The sequence below is a fragment of the Pholcus phalangioides genome, unplaced genomic scaffold (genome assembly GCF_987345545.1).
Source record: "Pholcus phalangioides strain wild (caught in Gottingen) unplaced genomic scaffold, Ppha-v1.0 ptg000007l_1, whole genome shotgun sequence".
Classification (NCBI taxonomy): domain Eukaryota; kingdom Metazoa; phylum Arthropoda; class Arachnida; order Araneae; family Pholcidae; genus Pholcus; species Pholcus phalangioides.
In genome coordinates this window covers 21,681,635-21,705,640 of record NW_028301600.1, presented here as the reverse complement: position 1 = coordinate 21,705,640, position 24,006 = coordinate 21,681,635, and the positions used below count along the sequence as shown (strand labels likewise).

Here is a 24,006-nt window from a genome sequence, read left to right as displayed (position 1 = left end):
AGAGATAGTTAGCTAATACTAATAACAAAGGTTTTTAACAGCTGGCTGATGCGAAGATATATTTTGGAAAGAGAAAATTCAACTGTCCCTACAGGAAATCAAACCCACATCCTTTCACTTTCTGAGTGAATGCCCTAGACCAGTGGTCGGCAAACTCATTAGTGAACAGAGCCAAATACCAACAGTACAACGATTGAAATTTCTTTTGAGACCCAAATTTTTTAAACTCAAACTATATAGGTAAGTACATTGTTATTAACTTAATTAGGGTACTCCTAAGTTGAGCTTTGCTAAAAACGTCCTTGATCTGATTGAGGTCGATCCCTTTGAACTCTCCCATCCACACTCGTCTTGTATACTTGTTTCGTCTATCTCCTTTCGTTCATCCTCTCTATATGTCCAAATCATCTCAACATACCTTTTTCAATCCTCGACACTACATATTCTTTCCCAAGTAGTCGCCTGACATTAAATATGACGTGAAAATTTGGTCATTTTCTCTGAATGACGTCAGTCAAAAAAAATCATGTCATTTTAAAGTCATTTAATGACCACGAACAATAAAGGTCAGGAAAAAAGGTAGGAATACGATCCACCAATTCAATTTAGGACTGGAGAACATTTGCTACTCACTTGTGGTCACATTCTTGGAGCTTCACGAATTTACCGATAGGTGGCTTCATTAGGATGGGATTCATCTGAAGAGGAGGGGGGTCTGGGAGGTTTACAATAGGTTTAAGTCAGGTTTTTTACTCCTAGACCATGTAGACGGGAATGCGGGTTAGTTAATGATGATAACAACAGTATTGACAGGGAATTACCCACCTCTGACTTGGATGGCTTCTCAACTGACACTAAATCACAGGGCAAATTAAAATGTGTGCTAATAAATGCCAGGAGCTTGGGTAATAAGAAAGACTTTTTAGAAACTAATAACTGTATAACTGTAGAGTGTCTGGATGTTATAGCCATTACAGAATCTTGGGCAAAAGATGGAGCTGAATCTTTCACACACATCTCAGGATGCAATACTTTTTTAATAAATAGCTTGGATAGGAAAGGAGGTGGAGTTTCGATACACGTGAAATTATGTTTGAAGGCTAGAGAGAGTAAAATGCGAGAAGTGATATTGAAACTATATGGGTTGAGGTTGAAAACAAAAGGCGTCATATACTTATTGAAGGGTTTTGTTACAGTCCACCGAATAGGGATCCAAACTACATCGCCAAATTTCATGATGAAATTTCCTACATGTGTAAGCATAAGAGAGTTGTCATATTAAGAGATTTCAATTACCCTGGTATCAATTAGGAGAACCTTGTAGCTAAAGATCAATATGAAAGAGACTTTCTTAAGTTGGTGCTCAACAATTTGTTGTATCAGCATGTACCAGAAGCCACTATTTTGGATTTAGTTCTCACTAGTTCCAAGGATCTTGTTGAACATGTTTCTGTGGGGGACAAGTTTTCTTGCAGTGATCATCATGTCATCAGTTTTCTCTGTAAGTTCTCTTCGGGTAAGGTTAATAACAAAAGGCTGGTTCCTTGTTTTTGGAGAACTAACTTTGATGTTTTGAGAGAAAGGTTAGCAGATGTTTTCAAAGACCGGTTGGAATTAGTCGAGGTGGTAAGTCAATGGGATGAATTTAGTACAAAGCTATCTTCTGTTCTGCACAATGTCATACCCTTTGTTTGGAAGAAGTGTGTTTGTACATCGTACCCTCTATAGTTCATGGAACGTGTGAATAACCTTTATCTTGAAAAGAAAAGAGCAATGTATTAAGTAAGAAAGTAAGTGCAGTAGTAAAGAAAAGAACAGTGTCAGATAATATAAAAGTGCGCGAGATGACCTGTCATTGTTTACTAATAAAAGAAGGGCATTGAAGAAAGTAATAAGGGATAGTAAAAAGGAGGTTGAATCTAGGTTGGCAGATAACACATTGGCTCTTACCCAAAATCATTTTTAGGTACGTCAATAATGGATGAAAGGGGGGCAGTTGACCCCCCTCTCGATAGGAGGATCTAGGGTAGAGAGCAGCATAGGTATCTGTAGTGCTTTCAATGATTTTTTCACGCAGGTTTTCAATAGAGAATACAATATTCATTGTACGGTTTTGCATGGAGTAACAAAATCCTGAACGATATTCAAGTGGAAGATGTGGAGGTCCTAAATCTTCTGAAAAATGTATGAGCGAGCAAAGCACCAGGACTAGATTATATCGATCCTAGGGTCCTCAGGAAATGCTCTAATGAATTGTTGGGGCTGGTCGTGGAGATTTACAGGAGTAGTGTGGCTGTGGGTATCGCCCCAAGGGATTGGAAGCTAGCTAATGCTGTTCCGATACTTAAAAAGGGTAATAGAGAGGCTGTGTCCAATTATTATCCAGTGTGTTTGACGAGCTCCCTCTCGAAAATTTTAGAAATCATTATCAAAAAGCAATTGGTGAAGTGGCTAGATGAGAATAATGTATTGTCAGATAATCAGCATGGGTTCAGGAAGGGGAAGTCTTGTGTAACTAACCTCCTTTGCTTCTATGATCACGTGATCAAGGCTTTGGGTAAGGGCAAAAATGTAGGTGTTGTTTACCTTGATTTTGAGAAGGCATTCGATTGGGTCCAACATGGTAAACTCTTGAAGCATTTACACAAGATTGAGATTAGGAGCAACTTGCTGAATTGGATAGAATTGTGGTTGAGAGATAGGTTACAATGGGTTATAGTGAAAGGGGAATTCTCAAAGAAATGTCCTTGGTCCCATACTTTTTTTCACTTTTTATTGATAATCAGGGTATCAATGAGATTGTTAGCAAATTGCAGATGATGCGAAGCTAATGGGAGTAGTCAGGAAACAAAGCAATAGGGAGTTGCTCCAGACCTACTTAAACAGGATTGTAACATGGGCAAATGAATGGAGCATGAAATTTAGCATTGACAAGTGCATGATCACTCATTTTGGTTCGAACAACTCACGTTTCTCTTACGCGTTGAATGGTGTCATTATCCTGGATGCAATTAGGGTGACCGATTTGAGAATTGTCATTAAAGAGCGGCTTAGGTTTTCTGAAACATTATTCAGCAGTTGTAAAAGCCTAATAGAATGCTTGGTTTTATTTTCAAAACGGTGTCTTCACATTCTCCTGAAGTCATTCTTCTGCTTTTCCAAGGCTTGTTTCTTCCTGGACTGGAGTATGATGTGAGGTTTTGAAAACCATACCTATGGAGGGACATTAGACTTAGTTGAAGGGGTGCACAGAAAAGCTATGGGTGTCATCATTGGCACAAGTGGATTGAGTTATGAAGACACACTTCATTTTTTCAATATGTTTTCATTGGATGAACGCAGGTGTCTGGGAGATATGATTGAAGTGTTCAAAATTTTCAATTATATGGATAGGATGGACCATGATTTATTAATTCATCATCAATAAACTGCCTTTACAAGGGGACACCAATATCTTTTGGTAAGGAAAAATGCTAGGTTATGGTGTCGCAGGGAATTTTTCTCTAATAGGGTTGTTGATAAATGGAATACTTAACCCCGGAGATAGTAAATTCTAATACAGTTGGCACATTTAAAAAGAAATACGATAATCATGTTGAAGTAAATCGAGAAGCTATCCATACTTAGAATAAGACAACCATAAATACATTTTATGGGTATTGTATAATATTTTATCTTGCATATATATTGTTTATCATTTTTGTAATTGCATTTTTAACTGGGTTGCTGTATTTTAGAAATATATGGCATCCATATTTGTTATGGGCATCTTTTTCTCAGTGACCCCATTGGGAATTTTGCCTGTCTTGGACTTGTATTTGTATTTAAATGATTGCTTGACTGCATTTTAAATTAACAAAGAGCTGATAACTTAGCTTAAAATAGTTTTACCTTATCAGAATATGCTTGATTGCATTCAATAAGGAAAAGAAGATTTTACAACTTGTTATGCTACATTGAGTTTCATTAAAAAACTTATCAGTGACTAGATCAGGTTTGTAACATAAAAAAGCAGATAAATATTTTACTTAAATCCTGACTTTGTATAAGCTACGATGCTTGTATTGACAAAAATTTATTCAATGTGCTCTGACCAGTGCCGTCTTAACACATGGGCTCACCCGGGCCTCATAAAAATGAGATGTAGTTGCATTTTTCAGGAATTTGCCAGGTAGGGCTTTGAAAAAATCACTTGGCCCAGGGGCCTATGATGTGCTTGAGACGACCCTAGCTCTGACTCCAAAAGTCAAGCATAAGGTAGAAAATCAATCTACTTTTTTAAAGTAGAGCTAGATCATATTCCAGCTGGATAAAAACTGATCCAGGAATTTAGAAGTAAATGCATCAACCTTAACTAAAATCATAAATCAAAATCTAATTTTTTTTTCATGTTTATGGTATTCAAAATGCAGGGTGCGTGGGTTAAAGGTATTCAAAAGTAAGGGTTTATAGTGAGAGAAGCACACATGATTAGTTATAAATTTTAGTTGCATTAAAGAAAACAACTAAAGTTTATTTCAAGGTAAATAAAATTCAATGTGAGCATCTTAAGTGGCTATTCAGATGTCCAAATGGTACTCAATCTCTTTCCAAGTTTTTTGCCGCATATAAAAATATGTTAAATCAACTGCTGCAGAAATGCAGTTTCAAATCATGTGAAATGATCTACATTTCCCTCAGTTCATACACTGTGTTTAACATACATCACTGATTGAAATTCAGCTAATCAAAGCACACCCTTAACCTTATACTGTGGCATCCACATGCAACTGTTATCAAAAGTGCCTCAAAGCAGCTGTCAACAAAGTGCATACGCAACTTTGATAAACAACTTGGACAAAAAACTGGGAGCAATACCCTATTGACAGTGCAGCACTTTCACAACTAAACATGTGTGGTTCTCTCTGTATAAGCTGTTACTTTTGAATATCTTTACCCTGGACAACCTGTATTTAACAAATATCTACAAAAATTAAATTCAGTACACATATTCAAGAACATATTCAGAAGTGGAATCGTGCATTTCTTGACCAATGTCAATCCATGTTTCTGAGATTTAGACAAGATAAAAACAATTGTTCTTCAATCAAATTCACACAACTACACTTTTAAAAACCATTGTGTTTTGTATGAAAACAGATGTGTGTGGATCAAATTCTAGAATGCAAAAATTCCATCACATAAGCATTTAAAGTATACAATATCCAAGAGCAGAACTAGACAGATTACAGAATTGACTCAACAAGATAGCTTAAAGCAGAAGTTCTCAACCTTTTTTTGACTCGCACAGCCTTTTTTGGTACATAATTTCTATGGCAAAAAACCACTACACTCTTTTACTTATATTTATTCATAAAAGTTAATGATTTATTTTATTTTCCTTGAGCGGCTAAGGAGCCCCTAGAAAGTGCACACAGAGCCCCAAGGGCTACGTGGAGCATAGGTTGAGAACTGCTGGCTTAAAGAATCAACTCAACCAGATACAGGGTGTTTCAAAGTTTGTGCACATCATAGTTTATGAATATTTTTTTAAACAAATATGACTATTTAACAGAAAATAACAGATTAAACTTACGAATTGAAGCATTACCTTTAATAAAAGTTTTAAAAAGTTAGAATTTACAATTTGTTGAAAATGTTGGCCTTTTTCACAGACACATAGGTACATTTTTTTACCAGATTGCCCAAGATTTTACGAAATCTACAAGAAGTAATGTCTGATATTGCATTAATGATGTTAGTCTTGAGTTCATCTATCATATGTGGATTATTTCAGTATGCCACATTTTTATGAAGTTGAATTCATAAGTAAAATAAACTGAACAGACTAAATGTTAAAATAGTTCATATTCATTTGAAATTTTGAAACACACTGTATCAAAAATTTTCTCTAACAGGAATTTTGATTGAGTAAGCAAGCTACCACAGTAAAATAAATATTGGTAAAATAAATATTTTTCAACAAAATGAATGTTTATTCCCCCCAGCCATTAAACAAGATTTTTTTGCTCATAGGAACCATATGAAAATACAACTTCTTTGATCCTAAACCAGTATAAATAGGCCTTCAAACAATATGAAGCTTGTCATTCATTTTGTACCTTTACTTATATGACAAATAAGGTTTGTTGCAGCAATTGAGGAATATTCCATATAATCTGGGTAAATGCCAACTAGCAACATTTTGAAAAAATTGGAAAACATCCCTGAAATTTTATAATAGTTGAATTTAAGGCCTTTTGATTCAACTCTTGTAACTTTTTTAAGCATATGGTTTTACTACTGCTGTTTTTATTATTGTTGTATTAATGAAATGTTATACCATTTGAAATTCAGGCCAGAAACATTAACACAAATTTTTTTTTTTGAGGGATCTAGGGTTGCTAGGCATCCTATATATATAGGTATATATATAGGTGAGGATATGTGTTGCACATTGTATATTCAGAAATTATTGGGAAGGGGTTTGGGCCCCTCACATATGTAGTTTCTTGGGACACAAACACCCTGAGCACCCAGTGCCAGGTTCTAGTGTTTATATACCGGTTTGTCTTGACAGCAGCACTGAGACCACATTTTTTATGCCAACACACACACATGCAGGGTTGTAATAAAAATCTACATCAGGTTTTTTTTTTAATCATAATTTGAAGGGGAAATAATTTTTGTTTCTAAATTTTGCCCCCCTCCCAGATTGCCACCAGGAGCAATTACCCTCTTTGGCCCTCCTCCAATCCATGGCAACATATGACATCAGAAGAATATTAAACTTTCATTCATGCAAGATATACAGAAAACTGGTTGTTGTGAAGATATTTATTACTTGAGATGTTGATTTTTTTTAAGGAAGGAAAAACTCATCTCTGCCTCTACCGGGAGTTCACAACATCCAGTTTTCTGTATGTCTTGCAGTAACTAGTGAAGAGCGACATCATGTCATATAAACTTTCACTGGCAATTTTAAAAATTTTGTCAATTGGTATTCACCCCGATTATAGATTATAATATAGCAAACCAAAAAAACTATATTACATCAATGCTTTCTTAACAGATTTTAAATCTGTTTTCTGTCAAATATGCATGAGCAAATTTGGTTCATTACAAAAGCCTTTGAATAAGGAAAATAGTTTTTTGACTCAAGAATATGTACACATATCTTTGCAAAAAACTTCATGTTAGCATACCATACAAAAATATAATGACTTGAAACAGATCATGGCAGTGTATGCAATATAATCATGGTGGATAAAACCCATGTTTTTTTTCTTTCTTTATGTTTTTATTTCATTCAATTATCTTTTAGTGTTATCAATTTTTGGTGTGCGTGCATTTTACCACAGAGTTTCCTGCGCGCTCATAACAAAAGAGAGGCTTCTTTTCTGGCAATTTCATTTTCCATACAATAAGAGACTAAAAATAAAATGAAAAATATGCAACCAACTTAGAACCAAAAGCTAAATACATAAATACAGTAAAACACAATTATAAAAAAATTTTGATTATTATGAACTATCACATCACCCTGGTTATAACGTTGATCAATGGTATGCTCAATTCTCATGGAGATAAATTTTAAGAATCCCCTTAAAAATAATATAAAATATATGTATATTATGATTTTGGACAGGGGCAGCTCAAGCTTACCTGCCGCCCGGGTGCAAAGCCTCATATGCCGCCCCCATATAAGATATGCAATTAAAAAATTCCATTTTCACCACAACATTTGATTACTCACTAGTGTTATTTTGAAGTCTCAATGTTCTTTTTGCATTTCTTAAACAATTCCACTGAGACTTTTTGTAGCTCTGTGAGCTCAGAAAGTATTGATTTTTGACAAAGTATAGTTCCTAACTTGATACCAAGGAGGATAGGCAATATAAGCTTTGAAAAACAATTTTTTATGGTTTTTCGAAAAATTATAATATGGTTTATGATAAAAAATTATTAAAGGACAACAAAATATGAGTTAATAAAACTAAAGAGCTGCTTATAGTAAAATGATATATTAAAACAGTTACGAACATGAAACATTATATTTTCAAATTTGACTCACCGGAACTTGACCACTACGAGAATACTGCAAATAAAACAATTCATGTATATATATAACAATAGTCATCACATTCATCATATCAAATTCCCAAAAATGTATGCATTATAAAAACAGAAGATTCCAAATTATATCAGACACGCACAAAACTAGACTATATCTGATAATCTACACTGACTAAAAACCGGGAGAACATATTATCAGTGACATTTCTTAAGTGTGCAAACATTAAACTGTAAAATATTATATAAGCAGCTTAAATAACTGTACTAGCACAACTAAGAGACATGTAAAAATAAATACAAATTTTGAAAAAACTTTTTTTTGTTCAGTACTTTTCAAGGTAAAATGTGTTCAAGGTATTCTATACATAAAATGCTTTCATATATCACTGTATTTCTTATGATAAATATGACATCACACTCATATTTTAAAATTTTAATTTTCAGGCCTGGCAACACTTATGCAGATTTAGAATATACATTAATTTTAATTTTGAAATGGGCAATCAAAAATAAATCTACAAAAGAAATAACTAAGACCATTATATTATTTTTTGCAAATATCAGTTTACTAAATAGCATTTAGCCGATTGAGTGGTGGAAGTTTTCAACTCTCACTTCTGGAATGGCAAAGCTTCTTATCTCTAAGTAGTGCTATCCCCCTCATCTAATATGCAGGACAACAGAGGAGGCGTGGTTGGAGGGGTCCGTCAGAGTGACAGGTTGTCTATGCCCATTAAGTGATTCTCTATTCTTTACTAATACACACTCAACATCAGTACCTTTTCTTTTGTTACAGTATTGGCTATTTTTTGTTCTCCCTGTCCTGCTCACAGAACACATTTAGAAAAGTTCATTTTTCGTATTTCAGTGAAACCTCGCTAATACGACACTCGATACAAAAATAAATCCCTCTATAACGATATTTTTTCAAGTATTGTTTGGGAATGTCTACACTCTAATGATAAACTGCTGCTTCTCGATATAGCGATAAACCCTCTACAGCGATATCTTTCCTTGTTCCGTTGGAATTGTTACACTTAGGTTTTACTGTATATATACTGTACTTTTCTCACTCATTTATTTTATTGGTGAAAAGAATCGTTTATTGGCTCCACAAAACAACATTGTAACAGGGTATTAGGATTACATAACAATGTTTTTTTGTTTTTTTTTTCTGTTCAAGTATCCAATGTCTAAATTGTCTGAAATTTAATATCTTTCTTATTATAGACTATCTATAATACCTGGTGCTGCCCGAGATTTCTGGGAGGATTGAAAAAGTGGCAAACCATTACAAAGGCATATGTTTGTCTGAAACGCATTGTTTGAGAACCACGGTAGCCAAAGTAAACATTCCGAAAAAGATTGTTGAAGCCCAGTAATCTCATTGTTGCCTGACAGTTTTTTTGCCCATTTCAGGCACTTGTCCAGCTCTGACAAACTTTTAAAGTAGTTGAAGTCAGGTCCCATTTGGTATATACCCAAAAAGTTTGGCGACGATAGATAAAATTTCTAGATTTGTATAGAGAACATACACACACAAACAGAAATAAATTTCATATATATAGATTTAACTGTTTCAGCATTTTTCTACAGGATTTTGATTACTTCATATGAAATTTTTTTCCAAACGATATTCAGTCTACGTAGTTTTACAGCGTTATACAACTTGAAAATCGCAATTCCGTCTAAATTTTGCTCTATCGCAGACGTCAATATAAATTTCATATATATAGTTAAATCTACATATTTTATATATTATCTATCTCGTTGCATGCGACTTATATTTCTAGTCTTTTACGATATGCAGGGTAGAATGAAAGGCACTGGTTCACTCTGTCGACACCGCTCATACTATCGTTATAGGCAGTGACCGCAGCGGGATTCCTTTTTTTTAACCACGGTTCCCTTCTTATTTCGCACATCCACCAGTTGTGGACTGTGCTTAGAATGCACACAAAGATATATCCTGCCTTCTTCAGAAAGCCTAATCCAAAATATGAAACTTGGAGAATATATTCTTTTTGATATATTCTCTGGTATTTATCAACATAATATTGGTGGGCTGTAACTATGGTTCTATAATTCATGTTCAAATTTGTATGAGGGAAATAGTTCTGATGAATGTTTTGCTACTCTTGAACACAAACTTTTTTTACTCCTGTAAGTGAAAAATATCAATTCTGAAATTTGGATATCATTTTTGACAAACCGACACCTATCTGTATGATTTATTTTCTTTCAAATTTCACAAAAAAAATTATTTCTTGCGTAATTAAAAAGAAATAAGATGTTGGAAAAACAATAAATTTTGCTTTCGAAAAAAAATTAAACATGTAGCACAATGTTTCGAAAAGACCATATTATACGTTTCAAAATAAAGCAAATCTTGGTTTTGAGGTAGACCGTACAAGCTATTATTCATTTTTTATTTAGTTTCTGTGGTGGGGTACATTTGACATGAACTGTTATTGCTTTCAAATGGGAAAAAAAGAATTTCTGATACTTTGCAACTAACTTCTCAGTTGAGTGTAATTTTTTTCAAAAGAAAGAAAAGAATAAGGAACTTTTAGGTGGTGTTTCTCACCACCTATTTGGGAATTTTCCAAAAAATCACATACATATGTTAGCTGAGAAGCTTTTCTTTTCATGATTTTATAATAAGATTACCCAGAAATTTTGATCAATATATATGTTTCGGCATAGGCGTGCACAGAATTTTCTCGAGGGGGGGGTTTCCGATTTTTTTCCTTCGGAGGGGCGGGGGTTACATTTTTTCCTGTAAAATAACACTATAATCTTGCCTCAAGGGGGGCACTTTGTGTACATCAGTGTGTTTCAACTAGTTTACGGCCGGCCCAATTGACCCGGAAAATATCGGAATTTCAGAATTTTTTCGGCCCCTATACATCGATCCCTGTATATGGGATATCGGTATTCCTAGATATAAATATTTAAAGATATCGATATTCCGATTCTGCTAATCGTTAAAGTTGCCGTAGCTAATCATAACTAAATAGTTATATTATCACAAAAATTAGAAACTTTGCCTGGTTTTAATTTATACAAAAATTGCCATGTTTTCAAGACAAACAAAATTCAATTGGTTGAATGGTCAATGCGTTTTGGCGCTTCAATGGAGAGCCATCATCAGGACCGCGTGGTCAGAATTCACACGAATGAGTCGTTGAGGGGTGATGTTTAAGTCTGGTTGTCCGAAGAGTTCACCTTTGTATTTGCTGCGTCTGAGTGGTCTTTGGATGCAAATTGGGGAGCCATCTGTTGCCTCAGTCGAGACAAAATTTTCAACACTTTGCAACACATGGCTCTCCAATTCGCATCCAAAGACCACTCGGATGCAGCAAATACAAAGGCGAACTCTTCAGATGACCAGACGTAAACATCACCCCTTCACGACTCATTCTTGTGAATTCTGACCATGAGGTCCTGATGACGGCTCTCCATTGAAGAGCTGAAACGCGCCGACCATTCGACCAATTGAATTTTATTTGTCTTGAAAACATGGCAATTTTTGTATAAAAATAAATAGTTATAAATATTACAAAACAATACACCAACGTGGAGATGACCCCGAATCATAGGAATCTATATATAGGGGCTGGGTAAACTGGCAAATTTCGAACTTCAGTAGTAATATATATATATTAAAAAATAAATATCGTTGTAGAGGGATAATCACTATATCGAGACGTAGCAGTTCAACATTAGAGTATTGACATTTCCAAACAAGACTTGAAAAAAACATCATTGTAGTTGGATTTATCATATTATCGAGTATCGTTGTAGCGAGGTTTCACAATATATAAAAAAATGTCATGTGATTAAAATATGTAAAAAAAATGTCATGTGATTAAAATATGTAAAAAAAATATAACCGTTGTGTGAAACTAACAAATGGTTGAAATATTATTCAAGTCACAAGTTAAATCTATATACATATAACTTGGAATAAATTCCTAAAAAATGAAATTCTGAAAAAAAATTTCAATTTTATCTTGAAGCCAATAAACTTTTTTTTGGGTTTTGGCGGATTGCATATGTTAATTTACATGTGTGGGATTACAGTGAAATCTTACCACACACACAATGATATTCGATACAACGATAAATACCTCTACAATGGTTTTTTTTCAAGTCTTATTTAGCAATGCCTATAGCCTAATATTAAACTGCTGCCTCTCGATATAACGATAATCCCTCTACAAAAACCTTTTTCGTGGTCTGCAGAGTATCGTCATATCGAGATTTCACTGAATTTAAAATAAAATAAAAAATTTCAGCAGAATTTTAGCATGCAGCTTCGCTTTTCGCATATTGTGAATATATATATACAAGCAGGGAAAAACACAGTTCCTCCTTGGAAAGATAGTTTCCTCTCTCCTCTATACCCCTCTCTAATCCCATTCTAACAATCTTGCATTTTTACTTCCAAGATACCAGTAAAAAAGTCACACCTTGTTCTATATATAAGGGGCCGTTCAAGTATTATGTCATCATGGATGGGGGGGGGGGGTTCCCGATTTGCTGGGAAGGGGGGAAGGGGGTTTGGATAATGCTTACGTCATCAACCACCCTTTATGAAAATATGAGTTAGGATTCAGAGGGGCAGAGCTGATGACAAAATTTTGCTGACAAGGGGGAGAGGGGGGTTAGCGTTTTACTGACTTTTGCTGACGGGGGGGTCAAAAATGGCTAAAAATTTGCTTACGTAATACTTGAACAGCCCCTAAGGTAGTCATTGTGATGGTCTAGGGCCAATTCATTGTAACTTTTCGACCAAGTGCTTCATTCACTTAAATGATTGAGGATTAGGAGGTGTTGAAGGTGTCAGTCAAAATACAACAGGTAAAGGAGGAAGGAATAGATCCTGCTTGACCCATATATTCGTGAACACCACTCAAGGGTTGGAAACAGTTTGACCCATATATGCATCATTACCACTTGACTGGTCAAGTACAGTCAAACCTCATTATTGCAAACTGAAGAGACCAGGGTTAATTACTTTTCATCATCCTAATTTCATGTTATCTAATGAACAAAAAAAATCACAATAACAAAGGACTGCAACCATTAAATATGGCCCACAAATAAGATTTGTTCAACTGGCTGATTCCAGGAGCATATCTTTGAATTTACTACACTCTCTCACGGCCTACCATTTAATGCATGAATTTTCATTTTATAATTTAAAATTTTCAATGCTCAAGTTTTCAGTTTTAGGGGGATATGAGCATAATTTTTTTTTCTTCTGATGGCAATTTATATTAAGTACAAATGCAAGGCCACAACAGGCAAAATGCCGAACGAGGTGGCTGAGAAAGTAGAATATAGTCATTTTTAACAGATTTTAGCTACATAATATCAACTATACTATCGGATGCATAATGTCACTTTAGGCGCATGTTATATAAGCCCACCAAACTTTACTTATACACAGTGAGTTTACACATATACTGTATAACCCCACATTTTATCAACTCTTTCAAAATATAAATGCACAAAAGTTATAGTTACACATATGAATCAGCATCTCTCTCTCTCTCTCTCTAGAAATCTAGTTTTTTTACATCACTTCTTCAATCAGATAAAAACTATTTCGCATGAAAAGTTATGTGTGTTTTTTGTTCTTGAATGTATATAATATGCCCCTGTATATTTTTCTTCTCTTTTGTTTTCAACATTGTACTTAAGTAAAAACAATATTTTGCAGCACAGGCTGCACGTCCTCATAACTAATTAAGAAGCTCAAACTGAGCATCCCTATGTCAAAAACACTTGATTTCTAATAGCCTCTACCCAATAATCCCTTGTATTATGTTTATGAATAAGTGGCATAACAATATACATGCCTATAAACTTTTTATATCAATGCCCAAAAAAATCTACTACTAAGCTAGGATTAAACTGCATGCTGTATCTATGAGACTCAAAAAATTATCTTAAGGAATTCAGATGGAAGAATGTGTAAAAATTTAATGTGTTCAATTCAGTTTTTCAAAGTCAAATAAAATGCTGCCAAAAATACTTGTATTTTTCACCTATGATGTAACAGTTTTATTTATTTTATTTTTATGTTTTTTCATATTTCCCCTACACTTCTTTTAAATACTATGAGTTGTATTAATCACAAATAAAAATCCATTTTCACAATGGAGCAACTCATGACTGTCACTCACTCACATTTATTACAATGGTACAGAAATTAGAACAATTCTATCAAACCAAGTTAATAATAATGATAATAATTGAAATAATAATTAATATAATTGTTAATAATAATTGATAACTCAAAGTTACTCGTGAGTAGTCTGTCAATTGTATGATAGACTGGATAAGTCAGAGTTTCTTCGAAAACTCATTGCAAACAATAGAAAATTTTCAATTCCTATACTACAACAATTGGTCTAAGTAACAATAATTACGTATATTTCATCCTACTTAGAAAGTGAAGACCTTCTAGTTTGTGATTAAGTAATATAAAACCCATTGAATTTACCACCAGAGTCTCCCTCGAAAGTCAATAAACATTTCACATTGAACCTCATACAGAGAAAGCTTCTATTAAATACAAGAATGCAAAAAAAACCAAGTCTAATAAAGCACATTCATAACATACTTTTGAGATAATCTAAAAGTATAATTTTAGTTTCACCTTTGTAGACACCACATATGAAGCTTTTACAGACAGAACAACTGCATTCATGAGATTTTTTGCTGCTTGTATCAAAGAAGTGGCACTGTCTAACTGTAAAAAAAAATATATTCAAAATAAGAAAGTAACAACTTATATAGACATGCATGCATTAATTTTTAAGATAGATTTATCAATAAAATTCAACATTAAATGAATTAAATATTTCCATTTGAAAAAAAAAAGATATGTTTTATATAGTGGTGCATTTTGTAACTTTCTCTCAATCTCTTTCCCATCTCTTCATTAGAATGTTACCAAAGTCTCATTTCTTTCTGATGAATAGCTTCATGGCATGAATGCCAAATTTCCAGCCTGTGATTAATAGCACCATCTGCAGACAGCTCAGAGTAGAGTAATTTTCATTATAGATATTCTCTGCCTATACAGTGGAACTCTGTTAATACAAACAGTAAAAAATTATAGAATTTGCTTTTATTATCCTTTAAGTGGCATGGCAGAAATCACCAAAGCCTCTCTAAGATGTAATATCTTTTTTAATATGTGAAGTAGATTTTCTTCAGATTTTCAGCAGGTGAAAAGTAAAGGGTATAAGGAAAAGCGTTCCATTGAGAAATCAACTTTACAAAATATCTACGCTTGTCAATGCTAAAATAAGAGGCTTTCAAGGAGACAAGATGTGTCTTCAATGTCGCTTAGAGCAGGGGCGTAGCCAGAAATTTCGTTCGGGGGGGGACCACTTTCATTTCGGGGGGGGACCAAAGTGACAGAACAATGGATTTGGCCATCTTTTTCCCTTTTTTCGGTCATTTTCTCACATTTCGGGGGGGGGACCAGACCCCCAAGTCCCCCCCCCCTGGCTACGCCCTTGGCTTAGAGGGTGAAAAATTATACCCATGATGACAAAAAAAATTATAGAATTAATAAGTAATGTCATACATATTAGAAACATGTAGTATACCATTGTAATGTCATGCATCTACCAATCATTTACCGATTCCATATGAAATTATGTATATTGAAGTATGATGTTTTCCAATTAAACGCATGCTGATGAATCCATTGATTATACACTGTAGCCATAATTTTGTATTGAACAAGGCTAACTATAGTATACAGGGCATTCTGTTAATGAACCGACAAACTCAGAGGGTTGTTAGTAGGCATCAAGAAGAACAAAAATTGCAATGGAACATGGTGTCTCAAACCACGTTGAGAGGATGAAATTGTGAAAAAGGCATGCAGGCTCTGAGTTCAGAAGAGATGAAAGGTGGATCTCAATCCGTGTGACATTTTCCTATGGGGTCCCCTTAAATCACTCGTTTATGTGATGCCTGTGGACACACTGGAGGATCTGATAGTCATTGCGGATTGTCGTTGCTGCGGCAGACATCAAAAGCATACCTGGTATCTTCGAGAGTGAATCATATTTACGTTATTGTAGACTGTGCAATGATCACAGTGGCTGCCACTTCCAACAACTCTTGTAATAATTAATCAAATAAATGTTTTTGTAGTTATTATTATAATTTTAGTCGTTCCAACACGACACCGAAACCTTAATGCATTTTTCATGATTTTCACCCTCTCAACAGGGTTTGCGACACCATGTTCCATTGCAATTTTTGTTACTCTTGATTTCTACTAACAACCCTCTGAGTTTGTCAGTCCATTAACAGAACACCCTATATAGATGATGCATAAATCTGTTTGCACTGTTTACCCTACACAGTTTTTTCTTTCTTTCTTTCCTTGCCTTTTCTCTTCTCATGCAAGGCAGAAAATTATGAGTATTCTTGCCACCCTTTCCTTCCTTTTGATTAATTTATTCTCTTTTGAGTAGGGTTCTAGTGCTCTCGGTCATCTGTTGGGTAATGATAACTATTATTTCAGTGTCCTTGATATCGTTTTTCCATGCATTTTATCTCCTGCTGAAATCTCCCATGTTGTTCCTCACTCAATGGACCAAGATTTTAGGAAACTATTCTAGATGAAAATGCAAAAACTGTATTTTTAGGCTTGTTTTTTACAGCATTTTTCAAACTATTGTTTTATAGTTAGGATCTTAGTTATTTTGTAAAAATCTCTTATTGACGTCCTAGAAACTAACTCATGCTTTTTTGTCGATTGATTTCATTTTTTCCTCAAAGTTTTTGTCCTTCATTAACTATCTGGGCCGACGAAAACACCTTTTTTGTTTTTGCCCTTCAAGAAATGTGGGAAAACATCAGATAAATAGCAAAATCAATCATAATTTTTGTCCAAAGCTTTTACAAATTGTTTTATTAAGCTTAATGTTATTTGCAACAGGGATAAGAAGACTTGCTTAGGATCCAACAAGTTCTGCTGAATCACATTCTTTGATCCTGGATTTAAACTCACCCCCTCAGGGGTAGTAGACAGTAAATTGCATGTCCATGCAGTTATATAGAACAAAAAAGATAAGAAAACTTACTCCAGATACGATCAGGTTTCCTGAAATATTCTGTACATCAGCTTTAACTTTGCTTGTGATATTTAGTTGATGACAATATAGTGCTATTCTTTGCAGATAAGCAAGAAGATCTTTTTTGGTACTAGATTCAGGGCACTATTATAACCAGAAGTTAAAAAAGTTATACAATGAAACTTTGAAAAAATATGGACAAATATTTTAATTATTTACATTCAATGAAAATTATTATTTAGTCAATGAAAAAAATAGATTTTTCATAAATAAAACAATGGGACCCATAATACAGTGGAACCCTACTTATAACACCCTCAAGAGACCACATCAAAACGTATAATTGTGATAGTCACAAGAACTCAAACTCTTCAACTTAGTTTTAAATTAGAATAACTCCTTACCCCAAATCAAACACTAAATTTTTTTATTCAATTTTCAGATTTTGTGTGAAAATTATCTGAATATGTACTTGGTAAAAAATCATGACACACACACACACACATTGACTTTTTAATAAAACCTAGTAATAAATTTTTCAAAAAATCATAACTGGGATAATATTGCCGTTACTTGAAACTTCAGTTATTCTTTTCAAATTGAAAAAAAAAATCAATTTAGCAATAGATTCTATTTATAGATTCATTTTTATATTTATATTAGAAGTTTGTACAGCCATCTTTAAATCTGACTTTTATATTTAATTCTTCCACTTTTCCTTTGTTTTACTTTTGTTATTGATCCAGAATTATTGTTGATTCTCTCAACATTGTGATTTTATGTTTCAGTGAAGGAAATTTTTTATTTTCTAAACATTCTGGAAACTGTGAATCTGACGTACCCAGCTAGCAAGACACCTAAACCAAAGGAAATGCTACTTAAAATAAAAAAGAACCAATATTGTACATGTTTTTCAATCAACAAATCTGCATCTTTTCAAACATCTTCAGCTGGAAGCTACTCACAATGCAGAAAACAAAGCATAAACATGAGGAGAGGGGAATGACTCATAAGGAGCATCTAGTATGATTGCCTTTCATCAATTGAAATCATTTTTTTAGGGCTCACAACATCTCCAGAATTCATAAAATAAAACAACAAACAAATCACTTTCATGCTTACTCTAAGTAGTCATCAGCCTGCTGACTGCTTAATATATTTTCTTGTCTGTCAACAGCATTGCCATAAAGTTTATGGCTTTAGTGATAACAATATACACTGCTGGCCACCCAAATTGCAACACCAAGAAAGACAAGAGATATCGCAACAATATTTATTTTGTAGATAACATGTTGACCAAGCATCAAATGATTAAATTTATAGACATCTGTGAAGTGTGGTTTCTGCCAAAATCAGTAGCCAGATTAGCCGCCATTGTTGGAGATCACCGCTGCCACACGCCTCGGCATTGATTCAAAGAGACTTTGGATGTGTTCTTGGGGTACAGCAGACCAAGCAGCTTCCACGCGTTGCCAAAGTTGATCTGGTGTGGCAGCTGGGGATGTAATCTGGGTCAATCGTTGAGCAACCATGGACCACATGTTTTCTATCGGCGAAAGATCCGGAGAGCGAGCTGGCCAGGGAAGCAATTCAATCTGGCGATTGACGAAGAACCTTTGGACAATGCGTGCCACGTGTGGTCGCGCATTATCCTGTTGAAATATGGCTGTGGGCAAGCCCTGAAGGTAAGGAAGGACAACTGGCTGCAACACCTCGGAGATGTAGCGCTGGCTTTTTAAAGTACCGGCAATGCGTACTAGAGGAGTGCGAGAGTGATATCCAATACCGCCCCATACCATAATACCCAGTGCAGGACCAGTGTGGCGGTGCATAACGCAGCTGTTCAGCATCCTCTCTCTACGGTGTCTCCAGACTCGAATCCGACCATCGTGGTGTTGCAGACAGAAGCGTGACTCGTCAGTAAAGACAATTTCATTCCATTGTGCCGTCCATATCCTTCTTTCATCGCACCATTGGCGGCGGAGACGTCTGTGGTTCTGCGTCAAAGGTAGACGAAGCAATGGACGTCTTGCGGACAGACCACTCTGCTGTAAACGCCGTCGAATGGTACGGGCAGACACTGGATGATGCGGTACAGACTGGAATGTGCTGTGCTATGGTTCGTGATGTGGCTGAGCGATCCGTCACTGCCATACGCACAATACGCCTGTCATCACGTGAAGTGATGCACTGAGGTGGATGCGATCGAACACATCGGTCCGTCGTACCCTCCTGCATCCAACGATCACATATCCGCATTACAGTTGTTTGGTTTCGTCCAACTCGACTACCGATTTCCCTGAAAGATAATCCACAATCTCGGTAGGCCACTATCCTTCCTCTGTCGAACTCGGATACTTGATCAAAAGATGATCGCTGTTTTCTACGAGGCATAATTGATCGTTTTTTTGAAAAAACCACAAGAAAAACACAATTGCCGTACTTCAAATCGTCGAAATCTCCAAGCCTTAAATAGCGCTTTGAAGTGGCGCCACAGTCGCGCGTGATGTGCGTCTGCGCTGAAATTCTAATCATTTGCATATCTCACCGCCGCTAATGCATGTTGTAAATTTCATATTATTTGCATGCTTCCTTCAGGGTGTTGCATTTACGGTGGCCAGCAGTGTACATCACATATGATTACAGCGGTGTTTTATATTACCTACAAAAAATTTATGATGTAGTTGATAGAACTGGTCTCTCCAACAAAAATTGGCATTTGCATCGAAATGCAAACATTGTGTAATTGAAGTTTTGCAATGTATAAATAAAATATTTTAACATTAAAATGTGTAGAGATGAATCAGATGAATTAAGACTGAACCTAAATGTCATATAAATGTGAAAGTCATATAAAAGAGAGTCCTATACACAAAAGGGTTCTACTTTATAATTAATTCTCTATCAATCCCATTACTGCAGTTTAAGAACTGTTTTTGATTTAAAGTAAATACAGTAGACTCTTGGAAACTCAGCACCCCAAAAGTATTGACAAACATGTCAACTTAAGTGGATGTTAAGTCAGTGGGTTTCACTTGAAATTTTTGTTCCATCATTTTTGTGTACGTAATTATATACATTAGAGCAATTCCATTAAATAAAATGCTAATTCTCATCAATTGATCATTTGATCATTTTTGTCACACCACGGTCATTTTCTGCACATGAGAGCTAATTCGACAGCAACCTGCAATTTATTTCCGATTCCTAATACAAATACAAATACAACGCCACAACAGGCAAAATGCACAACGAGGTGGCTGAGAAAAAGATGCCCATAAAAATATGGATGTCATATATTACAAAAATACAGCAACCCAATTAAAAATGCAGTTAATAAAAACTATAAACAATATATACACGTGATAAAATATTATACAATGCCCATAAAGAATACTTATGGTTGTCTTATTCTAAGTATGAATAGCTTCTCAATTACCCCAACATGTTTATTGTATTTCTTTTTAAACGTGTCAGTTGTGTTACAATTTACTACCTCCAGGGGTAAGCTATTCCATTTATTAACAACTCTATTAGAGAAAAATTCCCTGCGACACCACTGCCTTGCATTGTCCCTCACCAATCGATACTGGTGTTCCCTTATAAAAGCAGTCGATTGGCGGTGTACTAAAAGTTCATGGTCCATCCTATCCATCACAATGAAAATTTTGAACACTTCGATCATATCTCCTCGACAACCTGCATTCATCCAATGTAAACATATTCAAAAAATGAAGTCTCTCTTCATATTTCAAGCCCTGTGTGCCAATAAGGACATGCGTAGCTCTTCTCTGCACCCCTTCAACCAAGTAACAGCACAGCCTTCTTTTTTTATATTCTCAGAGAGGTTGGTGCACTAATCCCTCAGTGTGGGACTCCCTGGGGTAGCAATCTTTTTCTGTGGTCATGTCGCCATTTTTGTTGCACCCCAGTACAGGGTTGTTTGGTTTATACCTTGGTGTATAAAGCAAACAACCACTTGGTTTTTTGTTTTTTTCAAAAAGTCAAATAAAAGTGGCCTAAATATCATTTTTCCTTGAAAAATATTCATATTGGTTCATTATTAGCCAAAATATTTCATTTTTATCACATTTTATATTCTTGGGGTATATTTTGGTGGTATATCTTTAAATGGCATAAGATGTAAGTGTAAGTATGTGTAAGTGGTTTTTTTTCAAAAGTCTCTCATATAAAAGTGGTCTGAATATATATTTTTTTTTCATATGAAGTATCTTAGTTATTTAAAGTTATATACAGAAGCCAAAATTTCTCATTCTTACCACATTTTCTAACCTTTGGCTACATTCTGATGCTCTATCTTTACCAAATTCATGAATAAGGATTGTATCATACATCTAAATGTAGTGGTGTATTATCTCACAAGGTTTCTTTTTCCCTTCACAAAGCAGCAGCAATAGTAGTGACACCATCATGCTAGGAGCAGGTGGTCCTATAATCCAAGAAAGACACCAGCTGTCCCTAAAGGACAAAGACTAGTGTACTAGTAGTTACATTACCTCACAGACATTTTCATTCCCATAAGTAGTAGCACATCTCCTACTGTATATCTCAGTTTTAATATTCAATAGTTGTTTTTTTATATTTTCACTGTTAGGCCCAGTTAATCAGGGTCCTACTGTATAGTAGTAGTTACAGATTTATGAAAAATAATCAGCTATATACAGGGTGATTATAATTAAAGTTTTGATTCAAAAACTATACAATAAGTACTGGTCAGAATGACATGGAAATTTGCATGGATACTCCTCAAGCAATTGAATTTTCTTTGGCAAAATAAAAAAATGAAAGTAGTGCAAAATGTGCAAGTAGATGATGCTGTACTTGGCCAGCAGTATAATCTATTCTGTGCAGTCACATCATTTCGGCACTTCCACAGCATCAGTGTGTGGCTAGAACAACTTTTATCAAGATGCGCATTGCAATACCAGCAAAACAACTGCTGAAGACCCATTTTGACAATAACAGGATTGCACGGCACTTGGCCAGCCATCAGTTCATTTGACCTTAACCCTTGCAACTTCTGGCTGTGGGGGGTACCTCAAAATATTATGAACAGTGGTGGGATTGCAAACTTTGGTGAATTGAAAGCTTCAGCGCATCCCCTATATGTTAGAAGTTTCTGAAGAATATTAACGTGGGGGCGCGTTTGATTTAATAAAGGTGAATTGCAAGCGCATCCACATCATGACCATGGCATACTCTGATCTGTTGTTTAACCAGAATTTTTGTGTTTTCACCTCATAGCCAGAACACGGTGGACAACATATTTAACATTTCTTGAGTAAGTTGTAGTTATTTGTTCAATTACTTCACTTTTTGTGATGTTTCCATGAATTATGAAATCATGAAATGTTATACACTGAAGAGCCAAAAAAACTGGTTCACCTGCCTAATATCGTGTAGGGCCCCCGCGAGCCCGCAGAAGTGCCGCAACACGACGTGGCATGGACTCGACTAATGTCTGAAGTAGTGCTGGAGGTAATTGACACCATGAATCCTGCAGGGCTGTCCATAAATCCGTAGGAGTAAGAGGGGGTGGAGTTCTCTTCTGAACAGCACGTTGCAAGGCATCCCAGATATGTTCAATAATGTTCATGACTGGGGATTTATGTGGCCAGCGGAAGTGTCTAAAGTCAGAAGAGTGTTCCTGGAGCCACTTTGTAGCAATTCTGGACGTGTGGGGTGTCGCATTGTCCTGCTGAAATTGTCCAAGTCCGTCGGAATGCACAATGGACATGAATGGGTGCAGGTGATCAGACAGGATGCTTACATACCTGTCACCTGTCAGATTTGTATCTAGACGTATCAGGGGTCCCATATCACGCCAACTGCACACGCTCAGTACCATCACAGAGACTCCACCAGCTTGAACAGTCCCCTGTTGACATGTAGGGTCCATGGATTCATGAGGTTGTCTCCATACCCGTACACGTCCATCAGCTCGAAGCAATTGGAACCGAGACTCGTCAGACCAGGCAACGTGTTTCCAGTCCTCAACAGTCCAATGTCGGTGTTGTCGGGCCCAGGCGAGGCGTAAAGCTTTGTGTCATGCAGTCATCAAGGGTACACGAGTGGGCCTTCGGCTCCAAAAGCCCATATCGATGATGTTTCATTGAATGGTTCGCACGCTGACACTTTTTGATGGCCTAGCATTGAAATCTGCAGCAATTTGCGAAAGGGTTGCACGTCTGTCACGTTTAATGATTCTCGTCAGTCATCGTTGGTCCCGTTCTTGCATGATCTTTTTCCGGCCGCAGCGATGTCGTAGATTTAATTTTTTACCGGATTCCCGATATTCACGGTACACTAGTGAAAAGATCGTACGTGAAAATCCAAATTTCATCACTACCTCGGAGATGCTATGTCCCATCTCTCGTGCGTCGACTATAACACCACGTTCAAACTCACTTAAATCTCGATAACCTGCCATTGTAGCAGAAGTAACTGATCTAACAACTATGAAAGACACTTGTTGTGTTATATAGGTGTTGCCGACCGCAGCGCCGTACTCTGATTGGTTCCATATCTCTTTATTTGCATATGCATGCCTGTACCAGTTTTTTTGGCTCTTCAGTTTAATTAAGTTACTTTGCCATCTCTGGCTATTGTTTCCCTTCTGTAAGCAAATTTCCCATGTGTTGGATGATGTCATTAATTTTACATTTTAAAGTCTTTTTTCCCCCTTTACCAAATAAAATTTCATTTCTTCAGGAATATTCATGTCAATTTTCAAGTCATTCTGACAATCGTTCTTTTTTTTTACAGTGTTTTGAAATCAGAACCTTAGTTATAATCACCCTGTATATCGTAA

The 24,006-nt window shown here is 35.6% G+C and overlaps 1 protein-coding gene across 1 annotated transcript in view; it reads right to left on the bottom strand.

Moving 5' to 3' along the window:
• Positions 1-7,221: 7,221 nt before the first annotated feature.
• The window catches only part of LOC149085061 (catenin alpha-like), an 88,791-nt gene continuing 72,006 nt past the window's right edge, over positions 7,222-24,006 (bottom strand). The window contains exons 18-21 of the mRNA XM_089232843.1: positions 17,184-17,318; positions 14,729-14,821; positions 8,054-8,077; positions 7,222-7,410 (exon numbers count right to left, since the gene is read on the bottom strand). Of these exons, the coding sequence (XP_089088969.1) occupies positions 7,309-7,410; positions 8,054-8,077; positions 14,729-14,821; positions 17,184-17,318 (354 nt within the window). The 3' untranslated portion in view covers positions 7,222-7,308. The remainder of the gene's footprint in view (positions 7,411-8,053; positions 8,078-14,728; positions 14,822-17,183; positions 17,319-24,006) is intronic.